Consider the following 22554-nt stretch of genomic DNA (forward strand, 5'->3'; position numbering starts at 1 on the left):
ATGTAATGTATTCCTGCATAGTTTATTTTGATAATAAAATGTATTAAGTCTTTAAAGTAATATTTTAATTTGATTAAAAAATGATATGTTACTTGCACTATTAATGTATGGTTTGATGGGAGAATGCAGTATATATGAATAACGTCATTTGATTTCTGATGTCATTATTATGTTTTATATATATATATATATATATATATATATATATATATATATATATGTATATATATATATATATATATATTTATGTATAAATATATATATGTATATATATATATATAAATAAATATATATATATATATATATATATTTATATATATATATATATATATATATATATCAGAATTGTTTACTGGCTCCAGACAGCATTGTAACCGTAGGAATGAGGAAAGTTAAATGCGACACGTGATAAAGTCACATATTTAATCTTATGTATCCAGGACTACCGGTACTGCGATTTTAGTAATACAAAACAACATACTGTTTACTAAAATATTACTTGCGTATGTACTTAACAAATGCTGTATTGTCCGTTCTGCACTTTGAATTCGTTTGACTGTTAATACAGTACAGAGTGGTATTAGTCATGAAAACACATGTAAGTTACTCGTCAGAGTCCACTGTGAGGTTGGCTTTGACAGATGACTGCTATTGACAACTATTTATAGCGTTAATATTAGTTAACAGTTGCAGCAAGTTATCACACCCAGTTGGGACATTTTTTTCTACACTGTAGTGTCATGTCCCTCTCCAGAGCACTCGTATTGTCAGTACGAGCAGTGTATATGTATATCATGTTTCTATCAGATCAAGGTTAGGAACTGTTTGTACTGTCAACATCAGTGCTTTGAGAGCATGATATTGGAGTACAGTTTAGGAAGTTATTAGCATTTGGAAATAGTCCAAACTGGCTGGCAAGTTACATTCTCTCATGAATATGTATTTCTACTTGACCAAGTCCTCTGTGAAGTTGAAGTTGAGAGGTGACTAGATATTGGACTTGATTGATGAGGTAAATTAACTGCTGTTCGCAAAGCACTGACTTGCAATGACGGTTGAGTAATTGCCATTTCAAATCCTTCCCATGCTCGAGAAGGGGGCGTGGTTATAAGTCGCCTCTGTCCACGCCCACTTCCTATCCTTCTGGTTGTTGCAGACCCATTTGCGGATAGATTGAATGAATTGACGTTACTGTGATCTGGACCATCAATTGCATATGCATCAATAGTAGAACATCTGGATGGTGTCCTATTCGGTACGTTACCATTGAAATCTTTATCATTTGCATATTCATCACTATTAGATTTATATAAATCACTTCTACCATGGGCCGACAGGCGCATTTGTTCATCTTTACCAGTATTTACCCTGGAAGTCATGTAGCGGTTATTAAGTTGAATTTGCTCTGATGTGACGATTGGTAATCGACCTGTACCTCCATCAAGGGGCTCTGGTCTGGGCGTGGCTAGCGAAGCAGATCTTAACCTTTCTGGGCCATGCGAGAAACGACCCCCATGGTGAGAGTTTGAGAGGTTATTTTGTGTATATGAATAACTCTGAACACGAGATGGAGAGCTCTGAACTCTGGTCCGTGTTTGCTGACTACCGTAAACTGAATTAGCTGAGATATCCCGCTCACCTGTGACTCCATTTGAAATCGTTTCTAACATTTCGGCGTCCCTTGGGAAATATTGCTCCTCCCCATTTCTCGGTGACTCCTCCCCTATTGCATCAGTTATCTGTTTAAGATTTGCGGCAGCTCGGCTCATTACCGGCTCATGCCTCTCTGTTGCAGCACTTTCCGTTAATGATTGCGTTAAGCGCGCGCTACTACTGATAGTGGGAGATGCATACTGCGGCACGCGTCGTGCGTTTCTGTATCCTGAGGTCCGTTGCCTGTTTGGGCTCGGAGAAGACACATGCCGATTGTTCGCTGAACCAAATATATCAATAATCCTTTTTGCACTCAGGTTAGCAGCACCAACAAGATACCTATCTCGAGTTTTGATATCAAGTGGACGGGGTAGCAAACTTCGTTGATTTTGACCCCGATTAAGTAGACTAGAATAATGCGCCGGGGGTCCCATGTTGTTATAGGCTGGTCTCCTTTCGTACACAGGAATCCTATTCGGAATGGTGTGAATCTTAAGCTGCATGTCGAAGGTCACCCGTTTCCTAGGACGGGATTTTCGTGACTGGTCATTGCAGTCACCGTCATCCTTTGGATGAAGCACGCCCTCGGTTATCGTAGAAGCCGGAAATGGCGTTTTAGGAGATTGAGCAACCAACATTTCGTCATCAGACATTCTGCTTCTCAAAAGAATAAAGCTGCATTTTATTTTTGTCACTTAAACCCGACGTCACTCATTTCCTGAAAAGAGACAAGTCGACTTTTAAATAGTGAGGTAAAGGAAGCCTGCCTTTTTTCATCGTTCATTATTTTATAAAAGTCAATGTTTAGTCATATTTTATTCCCAGTCGGTGTTCAAGGTATCCTGACGAATAACTGAACAGACGATCCTCCGCGAAATGCTCTCCAGTTTCCTTCAATGACGATTGAACACACCCTCCGTTCGGAATTATAACCAATTAAATATACTGTTCTCGTGTCACTGTGTGCTATATTCCTCTTTATTTGATCCAAGAACTAGTTTCCTTCAATGGTTGAACACACCCACCGTTCGGAATTAACCCATTAATGTGCCTGTGTACTATATAATTTCCTTTAGTTGATCCAAGTACTAGTGTTGTGCTGTACAAAGTTCACCTTGTGTGTTCGATACACACGTTCAACATCAATATTGCCTCCAACCTATCATACAGTCTTTCCTCCATTTGGTCTGGTCTATCCGATTTCTTGTTAGGAATTTCTGCTTTGTTTCCATAGAGAATTAACCTTTGATTTCTCCGAGGAATCTGGAAAATGATGATGATACTTAAACCAGGATTCTTTTGTTGTAACAGAGATTGGATCCTTGAAGTGTACTTTAGACAAACAAAAACCCACCGACTCGAGACGAAGACGACTCTCTCATGTAGCAAGACACTGAGAACTCAACTCCACGTCCAACCAACGCTGTAAAAAAAAAAAAAAAAAAAAAAAATGTTAAGTCCTCAAGAAGTTGTGTCCATTAACAATTAGAGTATTAGCAAATGAATGACCATAACTGATATAACTATACTTGGCCATATTTATGATATTACCTTCTGTGAAAGATGAAGTCATTTAAATCTCCTATACCAAGCCTTTCATCGAGACAAGATTGCATTTTACAGCACACGCAACTATACTGTAGTCTTAGCTTATAGCAAGCATGTAAAGCTCTATATCATATAGAATGATAATGATACCAGGGAATCATAGGTTATGATATGTTATAATTCCATCTCTTTTGTTTGTCTGTAATTTGGGGTGGGGTGGGGTGGGGGTGGGGTGGTAGGGTGCGGGTGAGATATCGGGGAAATTCATCGCTTTCGTGTAGGGTACTGCGGGAGGATCGAGGTTTTCTTTATAATGGATATGCAATGCGATACTTACTCGATTAAACAACAAATGGATCTGTTTGTGGATAAAGTAAACTATATTATAAGCTTATATATATACCGTACAGCAGGTAGATTTTAAGTTAACAAATTCCGCCACCAATCAAATTCAGCGCAGTATATAGTTTTCACGAATCTTGAAATCTCGTCAACAACTGATACGGTCAACTTGTAGGAATTTACACACACAAAGAAAAAGCCATTTACGTCCAGACTTTTTCGTATGCTACTAACTAATAAGGCAGTGGATATATAGCCGTCAGACGGTTCCCGATTCCAGGTTACTATTTAGCCGTCACTTCAAAACAAAACACACAATAAACGAAAAAAAAAATGAAAAAGAAAAAAAAAAACTGAAAAAGAAAAAATCACAAGTCCGCAAGATTGATAACTACGCATGTCAGACGGAAGTGACGGCTAAATACAGTAGTTAACTGGAATCGGAACCGTCTGACGGCTATATATACACTTCGTATTAAACTAAGACAGAAATTCATTGAGTTCTACTATGCAAATATTGTACTGGCTTAATACGTAAGTACTAAATTAGTTAATATTTGAAAATGTAATATGGGTGGTGTCATATATATATTTAACTGTTTTATGAATGATGAGGTGTAATTGAAAACAATATATGTTTCTTAAGTCTACCTAATGTACGGTAATTTCATGAACTACTGTATACATAAGGAAGGTCACAATTCAAAGATTTGCAAATGAGAAAGAAAAAAAGACACATTACATTTTCTGTTCTGGACTATAAATGGTGACGACACAGTGATATGATACCATCATGTGAATATGATCAGGATAATACAAACCTAATGCAACCGAATTCAATATGCAGTGGAAGTATAAATTCTGAAATATTGACAATTTTGGGACGATTGACATAGAAATAACAATATAACCTAATATCAATTTACCACAACTGGGTGCCTATGCATGTATTTGAAAATATATATATATATATATATATATATATATATATATATATATATATATATATATTTATTTCTATATTTTAGTGAATTAATCAGCATGTTCATGTATGTCTTAATTACCACCATTTATAACATTTTGTTTAATATCTACCTTTAGAGGTATCAATTGTCTAGACTATGTTTTTGTGCCCAAGCTCCAAACCTCTGACGCGATCTCAACGCAGGTGGGTGGTGGATGGGGCGAGAGGAGGGGAGGGAGGGGGGATGAGACGAGGATAAGAACAGCACTACAAAAATGTCACGGTTTACAATCTTAGTATGTTCTTCCTTACTGGTAGCTTCATATCTTTTACTGTACAACTTACATAGGTTACCGTATATGAGTTTAGTAGTTACCATCATGTGATCGCTTCTCGGCCTTTTGGCTAAGATCATGTGTAGTATCTGTTCCCTTTCGAGGGGAATGGTGATGCACACCCGACGATGATCACACAGTCACAGTCCCGATGCAAGGGGACTGGGGCTGAGAGCGGATCAATCGTTTGGTAGTTTGGTTTTCGTGCCCAGGACCTTCCTGGGCGACTTTTTCTTAAAAAGTACCATCATGCGAAAGTTATATGCAATTGATACCTATAGTAAGCTATTGTTACGGTATCCCTCTCGTAAAGAATATCTTGTTAAATGGTGTTTTTTTAAAATGTTATTTCAAGAGACCAGAAACGCCTTATTATTAAACCGAAAAATTCTCAATATTACTTACCTATAAACAACAAATCAAACACTATACATAGCCTTTTATTATTTTGTACATGATCACTTAGCATTTCTTAAATAAGTTTTAACTTACCTCATAAATAACCACTCGTTAGTGTGACATTAACCAGTACGCTGAGAGCACCGTATCTTCATTTATTAATCCTCTCTGCTACAGAATCCATATGAGAAAGAATACTATATACGTTATCACAGTACAACTTGTTATCTCAGAGGGACTTGAATTCTAGAACGGTAACGTGAATTGACAAATTTACATTAGCAAGTATATAACCTTTTCCCGTCGTCTCAAAAGTCAATGCAAATATTTACGCCATCCTTAGACTAAGCACACATAATGTTGTATCTAACATGTATTATTGGAAGAAGCCTGCACAGAGATATAGTATCCCCCTCTGTTGCTAAACACAACACACAACAAAAGGTCCTTGATAAAGCCCCGCCTATTGTCCTATCGTCTCTTTTGTTCAATTTAGTTTCTTTGGCCGATCGATAGGAGGGTTTGAAAGCTACTCTGCCTGTAGATATGTACACTTTCATTACAGTATTCAGTGCGATGTACGGTCTACAGTAGGCGACCTAGCTTATAATCCAAATTAGATTAAATCCTAAACATAAATACAGACAAACCCGTAGTGGTGCTATTGTAAGCCGAAGACTATCAACATCTGACGTCACAAAGCTGCTGTTAATAGACTATGTCAACTCGACGTGAAGGCTGAATGATGAAGCCTATAGGTTTGCATTCTTATTTGGCTTAGTGACCCAAATTTTCACCTTCATTATCTTGCCGACACTGCAATAGCGGATGTTACAACATGAGGAAAGACTCTTCGGGGAGGAGCTAGCATCAGACCCTTCGAGAAACTTTGATGTGACTAATGATGCAGTTCTGTTGCAAAACAGTACAATATTTTTCACCTTTTTCCCCACAAATATCGTCTTTTTCCAGATATGATTTTTTTGCAACCCTTCCAATTTCTTGGGACAAGTCTAAAAGGGGCTACGACGTCCACTTTGGGCATCAGGGTTCAAAGTGATGGCTGTATACACAAAATAAATATTGATATTTTGTAGACGGTCAAAGGTCACCTTCTTGCAGGCCATGCATGCTGTATTTCCTTATTGCATTTAATTTATAAGAAATGTTGCTTTAAACATCCGAGGCTCGTGAATATTAATGTGACTAAACTACTTCGATCAACACGTCAGACGATCCATACATCAATTAATAGGAAAACAAGATAGCCTCAAGTAACATATTAACAATGTATAATTATACACATGTATTTCAAGTGCGACGGTTACTTAGGCTACGTGTAATTTATTCTTGACAGAAGTCAAACGGAAATACTTTCGCATAATAATGTATTTCTCCCTTTTTCTTAACTTGCTCTTAAGCATTGCTACAGTAATATTGTCGGTATCGCAGTGAAATTCAATTATGCCTCTCACATGTGAAAGCATTGTTAGTGAAACTATACGTAAGCGTTACCATAGCAATTATTACTAAATGAATGGACATCTAGCAATTCTTAACGGTTGGCATGGTGATCGACTCGGGTAATTTTAACCTTATAAAGGGATACTCCAAGTTTGATAGATTGTATTTTCGATGCTAAGATTTAATGTTTTGAAATTTATTGATTCGGATTCAGATATAAGTACATTGCGCAATAATTTGGGATGGAGTCATATATAGACAACTTACCTTGCAATTTGAAATTAAAGTGTATTTTATCCTATCATCGTTTCCTTTAGGGACATATCTTTAGTTCATACTTATTGCTTTTGGAGTAGTTCGTAAACGTGGGACTGTACCTTACAAGACTAATCCATAAAAGATATGTATAGTCTATACTGGCATGTTATGATTCGCAGCGGTATCAATAATAATTTGCAGCAACCTATATGTGTTTAGCGCCCTCTATTCACATTTACTATACCTTTCTAGGGAGCAGGCACGACCCATTTCTAACATAAAAAGTTTGATAATTTCTTCTTTTTTTTTGGGGGGGGGGGTGCTTACAAAGTTTTTGGGGTGGGAGGAGGTTGGAGATTAGGCCCTTCTTTGTCGTACCACGATTAATTGCTCCATTGACTTACACACTAACTTCGTCACTTTCGAAAGTCCTATAAAGAATATAGATAGAAGGTTCCACCTGACATATCCTACCCACCACGTGACAGCAGATAGTTTGGGCTACATCATAGCACATTCATTTTTTGCCACCATTACCATTTTATATTTGAGCTAGAAGAGATATAGTAGGTCCTACCCCCCCCCCCCCACCCCACCCCCCTCGTTTGTGAAAGCTATAAGACATGCCAGTTATTGTCTGATTTAATACGCGTATATATTCGAATTAATACACGTATATATTCGTATTAATACAAGGATAAATGATGTGTCGTTTGTCCCATATGGCTTGCCATAGACATGATTTCCACAACTTCAGTCCGATCGGCTTCGCCAGACGCATTATTTGTCAAGCCTTATCCCGTTTCGATGAAATGTTGCGAGAAAAGTCTGGAAAAGTTGTGGCTATCTGAGTAAGGAGGCTTTCATTAATATTATCTTCGTCAGTTATAATATTTTCCTCGTTTTTGTTGCTGTTATGATATAATTCATTCACCAAGGTACTTCACTTATGCATATTTTTACCACTGGCATTACATGGTTTAAGAAACAAAATATCAATAGAATGGTCTAATGAGTAACATTGTCATTAGTAAATCGTCCATAACACTTATCGCACATAGGCTAACTCATGTAACTGTATGTGTGGCTATGCTTACTTAAGCCAAACTAAGACACTAATACAAAATAAAAGATCCATTTTCGCGGCAATGCTGCGCCAAGCTTTCACACTTTTGACAATTTTGTTTTTTTAAAGGGTGTGAAGACTCGCGCAAGAAAGAAACGTCAAATGCGGGTAATCTGACCTAGTTTCGAATGAGGTGTACACCACCATCGATCCCAGAAAAATACACATCACATAGCTTGCTACCATCGGTAATTAGACACTATACTATAGTGTACAGTCAGTTCATACAGCTGAGGTCAATACCCATCACAGCACTGTATACAAACGATACAGCGATGGACAACTCAGGTCCAGCTAGAGATAACAAGGTATCACGTTTCATTACTGTTTGCATTTTGTAGCGACACGAACAAAACGTCACTTGCAAGCAACAGAAAGTTAACTTTTTTCAGATGGTCGCACGCGTTTTGGGGCGAGTCTTCAATGCCTTTAACTTGTTGCTGACAATAATCCTGTCTTTATCTTGAAATTAAGAGTTGATGGATTATAGTACACATTAAAGTGATTATAACATATCATTTGAGAAAATTTAATCGGCTGCACTCAATGCAACCGAATCAGTGCAAAATTCAAAGTTGAAAGCAATATTATGAGTATTGAATGCCACACTGTAAATCATACATGAAATAAATTATCATTTTCAAACGTTTATGGTTAAGCTCCACTACAAAAATAATTAACATTCACCATAATGGTTGAGTGTAGACTGTTAGTGTGCAACTGAACTATGCTTATTGTCATTGAGTTAATTGGATGATCTTTTATTGTGACACATACATGTGTATGGGCCTACTGGCTCAACTTGTTGTTATTGGAGCTTGCATGTCATATTTTTGGCGTTGCACATATTACAAAGTTCACTACAAAAACCTGAACAGTTTTAACCATACGAGCCAAAACAACATTTGTGGCACATTAATGGAATTAATTACCAGATATTTTTATCAAATAAGAGTAAGTTAGGATATACAAGAAGTTTGATGCCTTTTGCAGGGTGGTGCTGATAGTGCAGCCTCCCTGCATAAACCATAGAAGCCAATACAACATTTGTGACACATTAATTGAATTAATTACCAGATAATTTTATCAAATTAGAGTAAGTTTTTTTTTGCAGGGTGGTGCTTAATTGAGTTATGTGTACAATGTCTGACTGTATAATGCAAATCAAACATTAATTGTCATGAATCAGGAACCATGGGGGTTCAAAACACCCTCTTTATGACCCAAATGCAAAAAAATAATAATGCTAGCTCACCATTAGAGTTAAATGTACTATTATGCATCAATTTGCATCAAGAGACCTAAAAAATGCTTTATTTTGCCAAAGAAAGGGGGACCCTCCACCAGGTTTCAGAAAATACACCCACCACCCCACCTACCCTCCCACACACACACATTGACAATTTTCCTCAAAGGACCTAGCAGAGAAATGGTACCAAAACTCAGTTGATGCATTATCACTATTATCGTGTTGAAGTTCCTGTCAAGACAGCCAAGTAGTAATAAGTTCACACTTTCTAAACAGAAAGTTCCCTGTGGTTACAATATCAAACCAGGGGGTTGTTATGGAACAACTCCCTGATCAAACTGTCCGACAGTTTCTTGAACAAGAGTAACGATGGGTGATGTCCAGCTGTGGAATGTACATAGTCTTAATTAATTACTCATCATTTGCAGGGGCGTATCCAGAGGGGGGCGCAACAGGCGCGCGCCCCCCCTATTGGCCGTCACCAAAAAAAAAAAAAGTTTAGCAAAAAAAAAAAAAAAAAATTGATGACGACCTTTATGTGAGATGTCGGTGATCGCTCAACCCCCCCCCCCCCTCGCGTATGCTTTATTTTTTGTTTGTCAAAAAAAGGTTCTGGCGAAGTTCGGCGGCATAATAGTTTTAGAAACATAGATGGTAATTGTGTTTGTATTATCAATATAAACACTAAATGACATGCCAGCCATACTAAATTGTGCATTTTGTATCCATATTTACTGGAAATGTTGCTTATTATTAAGGTCGAAAAATGGATCACATATGGCCATGGACGGCGATCCTGGGTGGAGGGGGGATATAATATCCCCCCATGAAAGTGGGTGGAGGGGATGTAATGCACCATATCCCCCCCCCACCAAATGCCAGGGATAAGAATATTTTCATGCCTACATTTATGCATCTTCGTTAATGTACGGCTCTTTTTTAGCTTCATTTCTCGCCTACCATAAACGTAGTGCGATCTTTTCAAATAAAGCGTCTTTATAAAGCAAGAATAGTTGACTGTAGGCTTCATTGGCCCTATAACAACAAAATGTATTATTGCGCCCACGGTATTGATATAGTACATATATGCACCCTCATAGTATTCATATAGGCCCTATAGTAGGCATACACACGTACATGTTCCCTCGAACAGCTGAGAATCTCATGTAACCAGGGTAATGCTTAATACACGTTTCACCTGGATGCCCTAGCAATCGGTACCTAGGAATGTAACTATGTGTAATTGTGTATTGCATGTGTATAGGCCTATAATAGCCTGCATGAGACCATTTTCTTCATCGAATAATATAAAAGAGCTCTCGAACATTCTAACGTTGCGCCTGAAACAAGATTGACAGGGGCAATTTTCCAAAAATGACACCCGAAATTTAAAAAAAAAAGTATTTTGGATCCTGATTATGAGATATTTCGGACATGACATCCCTATTTTAAAGTTGGGTATATGCCGCTTGGAAACCTCGGGAAGTGCCGTTTCCGGCCATCTAGAGGGTTTGTTAATCCCAAAGTTTTCTTGTACGCTTCGCGCCAACTCATGGTGGCGCTACGCTTAGATAGTCAGCAAGGTCATATCCCCCCCCCCCCCCCCACTCGGAAGTACGGATCGCCGCCCATGCATATGACACCATTTTGCATTTCAGCCCTTCTTCGAAAGCAAAAGTTGTACACCCCTCCCCTTAGACCCATCCCCCAGGACGGCGATCATTCATGCCTGACGCCCCCCTATTGGAAGATCCTGGATACGCCCCTGATTTGTTTGAACAAGTAAACTGCTTCAGTGAAACAGTTCAAGGCAAAATCTCTATTGGGGATTAGACCAAATGACCTTCTGACCATAGTCCAAGTATTACTTCGTCTTTCATACGATTTGTGCACCAATCAGGCCTAGTTATTGTTTAACTGTGGAATGGCTGTTCGCCATTTGGCATGTATTATTACACAATTCAGAGTTCTCTGGGTGAATGACCAAAATATACGATAATAATTTAATTAAAGGCCAGTACAGAATTGCATAAGCCACGCAGAACGAACCGTAAACTAAATAAGACCCATTTTATTTCTAGGCTTTTTAATAAAATATATATACAAAAATATTTCTATTCAAATATAAATATATTCAAAAATATATGTATTCAAAAGTGTATTATATATATATATATATATATATATATGTATTTATTTATATATATATATATATAAATATATATATATATATATATATATATATATTATATATATATATATATATATGTATATATATATATATATATATCCCTTTTTATTTCTAGGATAGAACTACCGCGCTGCAGTTTCGTGGCCAGAAATTTAACTAGGCCATTAAGACTATATAAGGAGGTGTGAGGGTTGACGAAAACATGACAAAAATTGAAATATGCAATGTAATGTATAAATAACCTTTCGTAAATGTGACCATCACGGTGCAAATAGAGGATAAGCGTTTTCCACGTATAAACTTACATACACATAAGTTCTATTAAGACAAAAATCACTGATTTTTTTTATCTACGAAACGGCCTGGCATATGGCATATATCCCATACTGTAAGTTACAGACATTATAACTGCCGCTATATAAGCTGCCTCGATTTGGGAGAGTAGAGAAGCCCTAAAGATGGCAAAACCTTCCATAATGGTAGAGTTCCATTTTCAGCCAGTCTGAACAACTGACTTTGTCTCCGTAAGAACCTTTCTGTGTTTTTGCGAAACCAATGGGATAGCTCTCATCTCTTAGAAAATAAGCAATTTGTCTTCAACAATCGATCGATCGATCAACTTACTGCTCAATATACGGAAACCGACATGCGACAAATTTGCTTATTATACGGATACCGCCGATATATATTACTGATTAATTGTTTACTACTTTAACGTATCTGCTAGGGGACATTGTGATAGGGGATGGGGAGGGGGTACAAAATTTAGAACAAAATAAACGGCCGTCAAATAATGACCCCTTCGTTTAACCATAACATATGTTGTCCGGAAGACAATATTATGTACCAACTGGCCTTGTAAAATAGGTCCGGGGAGACTAAATGTACTGGTAAATCCAGTATAAATTGTCCAAGGGGGACTAGGGTAGGATGTACTGAATCAGGGGGGGGGGGGGACATGCGACAGTCTTTACTGCTACACCGGCCCCTCGGTCCCAACGTTTCCGAAGGTTCCGACCGGTAAACCGGTATGCCAAACCTCCCCTGAACGGTAGAAATCGTATCTTCGACACCGTAGATAACCAATTAATTTAAAGGTTAAAACTGATTTGATGATAATTTATTCTCTCCCATCAATTATTGTATATTATCATGATGTAGAAAATAGTCAAGTTTATTGTATTATAGTTCAATGATATGCGGCCGCCATACTAAAAACCAGAATGTTACATAATATGCACAATAGTGTTAACCCGCTTAATGCCAGTTTGATCAATCTTGCCGCATACAACAGAACTTTAACAACCTTAATATTTCCATTGGAAAACAACTTACAAAGCTTGAAAATGTTTGAAAACATATTCTGAAAATTATCAAAACAGCTTCGGCACCTTTTTCTTCAAGAGTGGGCAATGGGTGAAAAATACGTAGTCAATCTGCAGTACAGAGGAAAAGTGAACACTGACTTTGTACTAATTAACAGATGCGACGTGAATGTACATAGAGACATGTTGGATACCATTCGGTAACCCGTGTCATGTTTGGAAGCTGATATTAAGCAAATGTAAACATAAACGTGACTCGATTATTAGGCCTTCTGGTGGCATACTCCTATTAGAGTCTATATCAATCCGCTCGATTGTTCTCCTTCAGGAAAAGTGCCAAAAAGCAGCAGGACTGCAGGAGAACATCTTTTGTGACCTGTTATCAATCATAATCTAGTTTTTTGTGGCTTGCATGTTGAAGAGCATGAATGGAAGTACATGTGGTGAGAAAATTGGGTCAATTGAGGCAATTTTAGACCCCTTTAGGCTTCCCAGGAGCAGCGTAGGAAATTTGTTTACCAATGAGTGAAGAGGTTTGTTTACAAGTGACGAAAACTTCCGGCTCGGATAGCAAAAAATTTTCACGGTCATGGTACGGAAAATTGATGGTGCCATGAAAGGCCAACTTGTCAGCTATCCGGTGATGGGTAGCGTTAAGCTAGTGAAAACTTCTATCTAGACTTAGAGACATTACTTTTGTGATTTAGTGTGTAAGTCAATGGGGCTTTTAATGGGCGTATGCTACCTTCTGATTCGAATTTTATACATTCTTTCGACGCGGGGTTATATAATTTGCAGTAATCATTTGCTTAGAAACTGTTCCAAAGTCTATATTCTTAGATAAATGAAGTCGATATTGTACAGAGAAACAATAACGCAAACAAGAAGAATTAAAAAAGAAGAGAGGTCAAAACATTTCAAAATTCTAATACAAGTAAAACTACACTATATTAAATCAACAATATCACGTCGAGATAACCTACAGTGATTGACAAGGATAATCGTAAGAATACATTAAATTCCAACATGTGGTCGCACGATAGTCCACAGTAGTAGCATTCTCAGAGGGACTTGAAGTGGTACGGTTTTCGGGAAAGAGTGACTCCCATGGGTAAAATGACTTGTATTTTCACACTAGAGGGAGCAGATGACACAGCGCGTAGTGCATCTTGGTACCTGAAAATAAAACGAAAGCTGGGAATAACGAATTGAATTTTGACAGGGTTTACTTAATGTCTTATTTTGGAAGGGCTTACATTAAACACAACAAATGAGTGTCCTGGACAATGACCTGGGTCCCGCGCATTATACGACCTCTCCACCTTATCTAAATAAGGCCCAAAATACTGACCCATTGACAAATGCGGCCTTTGATAAGAAGGTTACATGGTCTAGTAGAAACCCCTATCGCTTTAAGCATTCTAGAACTGTCCGATCGCCAGACCTTAGTCAGTCCACCCAAGCGAAATAGTTTAGCAGTAAAGGAAGGGTAACATGTGAATACTTTGGTCTATGAATAATTCTGAATACATTTTGTGAATGATGCCTTCGAACGAATTTCGCCTCTCGATTTATCTGTAGGACAGTTTAACGTAACTTCGGGGAAAAGGGCACGACAAAGTTTTGTCTGGTTTAGTTCATGCCTGACAGACTATTGTGTAATACCCTAATAAAATATTAACCAAATATGAGAATTTTGCAATAGTGAACAAGCTATGGCAGACGTTTTCAAGTCATTCACAGTATGCTAATTTGAGGAACTGGTATTTTAGATTGTTTTAATGTGACTAGACTTCACCAGCGCATATAGAATGTTTTGGGGGTTTTGTTTTTAGAAACTAATTTTAATATTGTTCATTGACGACTAAGTACATTCCTGGACGCTCTCTTCCACAGCCCTTATATAAAAGTAAAGAATAATCCTAATGACGATCATGAGGATGTTTCTGACATTTGCTAAGTTCATACTATCTTCCCAGCATACCAGCTTTTTCCGGTCGATTGCGTATTTTCTGATAACTTCCCATAGAACTCATCAGTCCCAAAATGTGATTAAGGTCTCCTACGGTAACAGATTTCGTATCGAACTTATTTAACAGAAATGATAATAGTATATACTATGGATTATACAGTTGTTTTGCTTGTCGTGCAATACTTCTTTCAGGTTGGATAACAAAGGGTGGAGGGGGAGGGGAGGGGGAGGGGGAGCCATAAATGATATCCAAGTTTACAGGAAATCCAAACGGACAATTTGGAAGGGTACCAAACTGACCCATTCCACTGACATGTAGCTGTTACATTACAGATAGCAATAGAGCGTACATATGAAACTGATAATATATAGCAATAATATCATACACAATGAACGCAACAATAATTACTTCGTAACATCTGTATATCCGGGATGTGTGGGGTACTCTTCGTTCATTTTGCTGAAAACTTGGTTGAATTCTCCGAAACATTCACCACAAAACTGCAACCAATAGAGAGAGAGAAAAAAGGAGGGAGTGTTTGATAAAATTGAAAAGAACGATCGATTAATGTTTCGCTTAAGCATAAGAACGATACGGTCCAGAATTATATGATATCGAAGGTTATTTAAAGGTTGAATATTATTATTTTGACGTTATCAAATAATTCTGTTCCTTTTTAAACCTGGATTGAATCATCTAAGAGATGAATAAACGTTCCGAAGACGGATCCATTACAGAAGTGATGTACAAACGTCAAATATAAATCTATGGTGTCAACGTACAGACTTGACGAGTAGGAGCGGGGGTGTTGGGGGGGGGGGGTGGGAGTTACATCTTCGACGTACAGACTTGACGAGTAGGAGTGGGATGTTGTGGGGGGGGGCTGCATCTTCGGGCCCGAGGTTTATTAGTATCTTTGATAAATATTGGATAAAGAAAAATTTGTATTATCATGTTTTAACACATTCTTGACATATATAGGCCTACTATATAGACATGATAAACTTAATTGATACAATAAGTTTATAATTTATTAAAGGGGAATCTGATATGACATATTAGTAATTGTACGGTGCTTGATCTGACTCTAGGCGCCCCATTAAAGGTGCGTCTATATTTATAGTGAACTTTAATATAAGCTTGTTTGATCTCAGCAGATCTAGAATGCGTGACGTGAAATGATTCAAGTTGCCTTACCTCATGAAACAAATTACAAATCCTCCGACTCACGTCTTCCTTCCCGACGTCATCATCAAGTTTTAAATCATAGCATTTAGAAGATTTAGGGTAGATGTAGGCACAACATCCTCCCGGTCTCAGGACTCGATTAACCTCCTTCAGAAATGTCGGGGCATCCAACCAATGCATTGCTGTCGCTACGTTAATAAGGTCTACTGATTCGTCGGCGAGAAACTGCATATCTTCAGCTCTAGAGTTCCTATATTGAAATAATGATCAGTCAATCAATTAATCAATCATTCAATCAATCGAGCGCAGATAGACCACCCAAAATAAAAGTACTAAACGAAGAAGAAATATTTTTTAGAGGATCGTAATCCAGTCAACCACCAATCATCTCACCTTGATGAATCGTTTTAAGAAGACACTTTCCATCGTTCGAGATTTTAATTTCGTAAATATATGTGCACATAACCAAATATTAATGTTTGGATGTCGATATACACCGCACATTAAGATTTACTTGGTTAATATGCGGTAAGATAAGAACAGACACCATCAGACTTAAACTTTCAATAAATAAGTGTTCTTATATACCTGTATTCCACGTTAGTGCTATTTGTTGCAATTTCGGCTTCCCTTAGCATGGCATCACTGACGTCAATGCCGATCACTTTTTGGAAAAGAGAGGTCAAAATACGCGTACCCTGACCCGTGCCACACCCGACATCTACCGCAGTGCCAAAAGGTGCCTTCAATAAAAATAAAAAAATCATTAAAAAACAACATGTTGGAAGTCAAGCCAAAGTCTATCAACCCTGATCAGGTTTGGTTCCAATGTTTGGCGATGTTGTAAATCAGAGAGACATGATTAGAATGGAATAAGGGTACGATTATAAACATGGAATTAATATTAAATGAATCTGATATGCAAGTGAAGTGCTTTATCGTCGCCTCCTAGGCAAATTGATAGAAAACAGTTACTTTAGATACATAACTTTAGCTACATCTCCGCGACCAACCGAAAATGCGTCAACTTTGAGTATAATACCTGGCACCGTGCGATACGATAAATACACGCATATGAACTAAGCAGCTCACGATAAATTATTTACTGTCTTGCAAACGAGAAGAAATGTTACCCTGTTTATGAAACTTAATTGGTTGAGTAGAGGGACACAAATGAGAATAAATCAATGCAGAAAAATAAAATAATTGGTTAAGCTATAATTAAATTCACTGTCAATGGCTGAAGCAGTTAAATTAATTAATTAAAAGTTCAGAATTCTTCCACTCCCAGGGGAATTCATTTTAATTATATATATGATATATATATATATATATTTATATATATATATATATATATATATATATATATATATATATATATATATATATATAAATGGTTTTATATATATATATATATATATATATATGTAGGAATAACGGAAAAACTGTTAAACAACTATGCTGCATTTAGAGAAAGGCTGGATCTCGAGTGAGATACAATAATTGAATTAGGTAAGTGATTGGAAGTAAAACAGCCAATGTTTGGTACAATATATATATATATATATATATATATATATATATATATATATATATATATGTGTGTGTATATATACACTTATACATGTATATTTACATATATAATATATATATAACGTAAACCTATACCGCCCAAAAACCACCACACCCTCACACAACAAATAGGGAAAGTTGCATAGTTACCTGTTGAAAATATTTCGATAAATACGTAGCGTATGCATCTTCAATTCCAGCATTTTCGTAGTTTGGACGGTATGCCTGGTACAGCTTAGCATGATCAGTTGTTTCGTAAAATCTCAACGCCATACTGATGAGTGTGCTATACAAAGTTTTTGAAGGAGGAATGCTACCAATTTACCAAACTATTTTAAATATCGAGAGAGCGAGATATGGCCGCATATGATAGCGATGTAGTTATATATATGTATGTTTAAATTGTTGTATAACTTTAGAAATAACAATGAAATCGCTATCCACTGGACAGTACTGACCTTAACAAATTATGTCCAGTCGAGTGAACAAGAATGTCAAGGTTTTAAGTGAGTATACCAATCGAAACAAAGCGTAACCCACCGGGTTAATCACCCGGGATTGATTTACCGTATTCCTTCAATGCTCCAGTATTGGCGGCCATTTGGGCAAAAAATACAACGATGAAACAGGAGACAAACAGACAAGAAAAAAATATGAAAAGGAAAAATAAGATTGTAGTGTATTACAGATAGATTGAAAGGATATAGAGATGAAACATTCTAAACAAGAAACAAGCCCAAAACAAACCAAAATGAAGAAAATTGACATGATCATACATGCAGCTTTTTTTGTATTTTAAAAAGACTCTAAGAGAAGACCAAAATTACTGTTGGAAAAAACAAAGATATAACAAATAAGAAACTAAAAAGAACAATGCTTGGCTAACACAATCTCCATACAGTGGCGGACAGAATATAGAGCTCGATATTCCCATAATAAGAAACTAGATGTACCAAAAGGAATCTGACTAAACAACCAAAAAAAAAAAAAAAACTACACCAAGTCATCGATAAACGAAATGACCGCGCGAACTAAATGAAAGATCGCCCCCACAATTGAAAGTTTTCCGTATAAATCAAAACGAACCTTGGGACAGAATCCAATTAAACATTGGGAGAGAATCAAAACGAACAGTGGGCAAAAACGAACAGCTGGTAAAATCAAGACAGAGGGCGATATACTAAGCACGCACGCCTCTTAGATAATTTTAGGAATGCCTTCAGCACACGGCAACGGCGCACCTCGAGCCGAATCTTGCTGCATATCAATTGTGTGTCTCAGCGTCATATCATCAGGCCCATATGTACTTGGTCACGGTGACGAGGTGTGCAGATGAGAATCAGTATGGCAGTGTCCTCGCTTTCCGAGTCTCAAACTATCGTTAATAACACGCGCAGAATCAGATTGAATAATTTAAAGGAAGGATATCGTTCGTTGTATCGATATTAGAGGGTGAATCCAAGGCAGAGAAGTAATATGATTCGTCCAACGAGGATGTGCATGGCATTGCACCGTCTCGGGTAGTATTACTAGTAACGCGGGGCCTTGTAAGAACAAGGAGTTGTTCCATAAAAACTCCCTGGTAAGAGTATCACCCTCAACTGACTGCCCTAGGGTGGATAATGCAGTACTGAATAAAGGTGATGCCTGCTTGAAGACATATGTGACACTAATGTGACACTGTCTCGGTTAAAAAGTCCCCTGTGGGCGCAATCACAACACGACGATTAGTCACCCCTGTGGGCGGAACCACAACACGACGATTAGCCACCCCTGTGGGCGCAATCACAACACGACGATTAGCCACCCCTGTGGGCGCAATCACAACACGACGATTAGCCACCCTTGTGGGCGCAATCACAACACGACGATTAGCCACCCCTTTGGGCGCAACCACAACACGACGATTAGCCACCCCTTTGGGCGCAACCACAACACGACGATTAGCCACCCCTGTGGGCGCAATCACAACACGACGATTAGCCACCCCTGTGGGCGCAATCACAAAACGACGATTAGCCACCCTTGTGGGCGGAATCACAACACGACGATTAGCCACCCCTGTGGGCGCAATCACAACACGACGATTAGCCACCCCTGTGGGCGCAATCACAACACGACGATTAGCCACCCTTGTGGGCGGAATCACAACACGACGATTAGCCACCCCTGTGGGCGGAATCACAACACGACGATTAGCCACCCCTGTGGGCGGAATCACAACACGACGATTAGCCACCCCTGTGGGCGCAATCACAACACGACGATTAGCCAACACAGTTTACTGACCTTGTGAAGCACGGTACAGCGTGGTAGGACGAGTCTTGTTAAGACCCTAGCCTAGTATGAACAGCATAGTGCACCTTTCACAATGATAAAGCAAGAACTTATATAGAAGAATATTAAACTTGTATGCCATGATTCATTTCATATCTTTCCTGCATATAACCATGGTTCAGTGTTTCAACCTGTGTGTTATTTACAATCTGGCATTGTAATTGGTTTATAAGGTGTCATGTGGCCCTTCCAAACCATCTGTTATGTGCTAATAATGAATAGTTTACTTCGTTAGCATGCAAAGTCATTTGTAATACCACTTGTGAGGGGACTTAAACTTCTGTACTTGTTATGCAAGAAACAGTGTCAAGTAAGGGTCAAGGCTAATGTGCTGTTATCCACACTGATGGTTAAAGCAATGTTATGTACTTCTGGCAAAATGTAAAATACAATTTAATATAAGCTACTATTTTTTATTATTTGCACATTAAACAAGGAGTGCAAAGATCCAAACTTGATATCAGCCTGTTCTGACCTGTGTGAGGTCAAATTATAATGAGTTCATTCATTCCAAGCTATGAATATGTCACTATATGAGCGCCACCGTAGCTGTCAGTCATTTGCAGTTTAGCAGCCTTCAACTAGTAGGCACAACAACGAAAGAAGTAAAGGCATACGGTTGAACACACGGGTACATCTCTGTGTTCCGACGTCTCTATGTTCCGACGTCTCTCTGTTCCGACAATTTTTTGGGACTCCTAATTTTTCTTTACCAAAATTTTTGGGACCCAAATTTTTTGGGACCCAAATTTTTGACCAACATGTTTTCGGACCCAACTTTTTTCGGACCAAAACATTTTTTTCGGACCAAAAAATGTTTATGATCAAATTTTTTTGACTCTATATATTTAAAACATAAAGACGTTGAAACATAGAGACGTCGCAACATAGAGACGTCGGAACATAGGGATGTCACCGAACACACAGGCTGTCAAACACCAGTGGTTATGTGCAGCCATGCATGACAGCTGTCTGTGGCCTAGCACGTCAATGTAGGACTATCTTAAATCAACGCAGTCCACTCCACATGTATGACAATCAGTATGTAGGTCGATGTTCTACTTGATCAGTAATAATTATGGCCATGTAAATAGCTTTTATGTTTGTAAGCCCCCTGTTATAGCAATCATAGCATAGTAAGCCAGTAGGAGTAATGCAATGAAACAGACCTGCCTTAAAAGCAAAGAGAAACTTGCTTTGTTAGGTCTAGATCATCCAGTTCTCCTGCCTTCATTAACCATAAAGTGTCAAGAACAAATCGTAGTACTAGACACCGTCAAGAACCGTGATCTTTCACTGACTGACAACACCGCATGTTATTGTTCTTACTAAACATTCCTTTTATTTTCAGTATACTTTGTAGCAATATCAATTTGTTTGTAGAAATTGCATAAGCTTGCCTTTTATAGGTTCGTACACATAATCTCGACACCAAATGTGGCAAAATAATGGACTCGGCTATGCTGCGACCATTATTTTACTATATATTGGGTCTTGCCGGTTCATTCACTGACCCAAGATATACGGTAGTTCTGCGATAAACGTCAAGCTAAATTCCTATTCTAGCCTGACTTGGATAAATTGTGGTAGGCCAAGACCTAACAATGGTCTACGCTCTATATCAGCATCATGTCAAGTTGATCAAGCAAGGCTAGGCCTATAGCCTAGTGCTACTACTAGGCCTTGTAGTACTAGTAGCCTAGCTAGTACTAGTAGTAAGGCTAACTAGGCACAATCAGCCAGATTTTCCATGAAATAGACCTAGCTTAGAGTAAGCAGTGACCATGTATTGTTAGCTATATTCTATGCTTAGTAACCTACTGTGGGAGCTATTATTTTACTGTCAGGAAACATGTGGTGGCCCTAGATATGCGCTAATGGGTCTAGGCTAATTAACCACTGTTTGAATATAGCCTAGCCTTAGCGGTCTATATGGCTATTCCGCCATACGTACATACCGTCATATCTTTCCGCGCGGCCATATATTTCGATCCTTTCAATCATGGCGGAAAGGCTTGAAACCTATGGTGGAAAGGTACATTTTAGGAATGGATTTTTACGGTGGTGTACAGGAATATATCGGTGAAACTTTCTTTGAATCGAGTGGAAGGGTAGATACACCGTCTTCAAATGTGACGGTTTGCTGGATAGACTGAATTGTACTAAAGACAAGTTGAGTAATTGATACACAGTTTTTAACGTACAGGTTGATTGAATAGTTTTAATTGCAAGTTCGTAAGAGTCGATACACTGTCTTCAGATATATAATAGTTAGTTGAATAAATCGAATTAAATTAGGTTGATTGTTTATTAAAATTCCGATTCTGATTGTCGATTTAAATGACCTATTTTCCGGGCCTAAAGAGTGAATATGGGGATACAGAAAGTTTCAACATCGGCAAGGGAGTTCGACAGGGGTGTATCCTTTCACCTTACCTTTTCAACCTTTATAGCGAGTACATAATGAGACAAGCCAATCTAGACAATGTAGAGCTAGAGGTGAAGATAGGTGGCAGAAGAGTCAACAACCTCAGATATGCTGATGACACCACACTGCTCGCAGAAAGCAAAGAAGACCTGCTTAACCTGATGGAACGTGTGCATGGCAATGGCAATGGTACCTGTAAGGG

The 22554-nt window shown here is 38.1% G+C and overlaps 2 protein-coding genes and 1 pseudogene across 3 annotated transcripts; 1 reads left to right on the top strand and 2 right to left on the bottom strand.

Moving 5' to 3' along the window:
- Positions 1 to 310: 310 nt before the first annotated feature.
- LOC139974188 (uncharacterized) lies at positions 311 to 5834 on the bottom strand. The gene is made up of 2 exons (XM_071981154.1): positions 5335 to 5834; positions 311 to 3076 (listed from the first exon to the last, which is right to left on the bottom strand). Exon 2 carries the CDS (start codon positions 2304 to 2306, stop codon positions 930 to 932), a length of 1377 nt encoding a protein of 458 aa, XP_071837255.1. The 5' UTR covers positions 2307 to 3076; positions 5335 to 5834; the 3' UTR covers positions 311 to 929.
- On the top strand, positions 4893 to 4969 carry LOC139974596 (U2 spliceosomal RNA; annotated as a pseudogene).
- Positions 5835 to 13769: 7935 nt separating the features above from the next.
- On the bottom strand, positions 13770 to 17960 carry LOC139973738 (uncharacterized). 2 transcript variants are annotated; one of them, XM_071980587.1, is made up of 6 exons: positions 17910 to 17934; positions 17738 to 17874; positions 16604 to 16758; positions 16025 to 16265; positions 15236 to 15327; positions 13770 to 14030 (listed from the first exon to the last, which is right to left on the bottom strand). In XM_071980587.1, the coding sequence occupies exons 2-6, from the start codon at positions 17858 to 17860 to the stop codon at positions 13916 to 13918; spliced, it is 726 nt and encodes a 241-aa protein (XP_071836688.1). In that variant the 5' UTR covers positions 17861 to 17874; positions 17910 to 17934; the 3' UTR covers positions 13770 to 13915. The 2 variants fall into 2 exon arrangements, with proteins under 2 accessions (XP_071836688.1, XP_071836687.1); XM_071980586.1 differs by having other exon boundaries at positions 17738 to 17960.
- Between the last annotated feature and the right edge of the window lie 4594 nt (positions 17961 to 22554).

The sequence above is a fragment of the Apostichopus japonicus genome, chromosome 9, assembly GCF_037975245.1.
Source record: "Apostichopus japonicus isolate 1M-3 chromosome 9, ASM3797524v1, whole genome shotgun sequence".
Classification (NCBI taxonomy): domain Eukaryota; kingdom Metazoa; phylum Echinodermata; class Holothuroidea; order Aspidochirotida; family Stichopodidae; genus Apostichopus; species Apostichopus japonicus.

Bases quoted from the DNA above. Each gene is read 5' to 3' on its own strand.
- LOC139974188 (XM_071981154.1), bottom strand. From the start codon at position 2,306: ATGTCTGATGACGAAATGTTGGTTGCTCAATCTCCTAAAACGCCATTT.
- LOC139973738 (XM_071980586.1), bottom strand. From the start codon at position 17,860: ATGGCGTTGAGATTTTACGAAACAACTGATCATGCTAAGCTGTACCAG. The intron at 16,759-17,737 runs GTAACTATGCAA...TTTTTATTGAAG, and splicing joins TATCGAAATATTTTCAACAG to GCACCTTTTGGCACTGCGGT. The intron at 15,328-16,024 runs GTAAGGCAACTT...TATTGGTTGCAG, and splicing joins TTTGTAATTTGTTTCATGAG to TTTTGTGGTGAATGTTTCGG.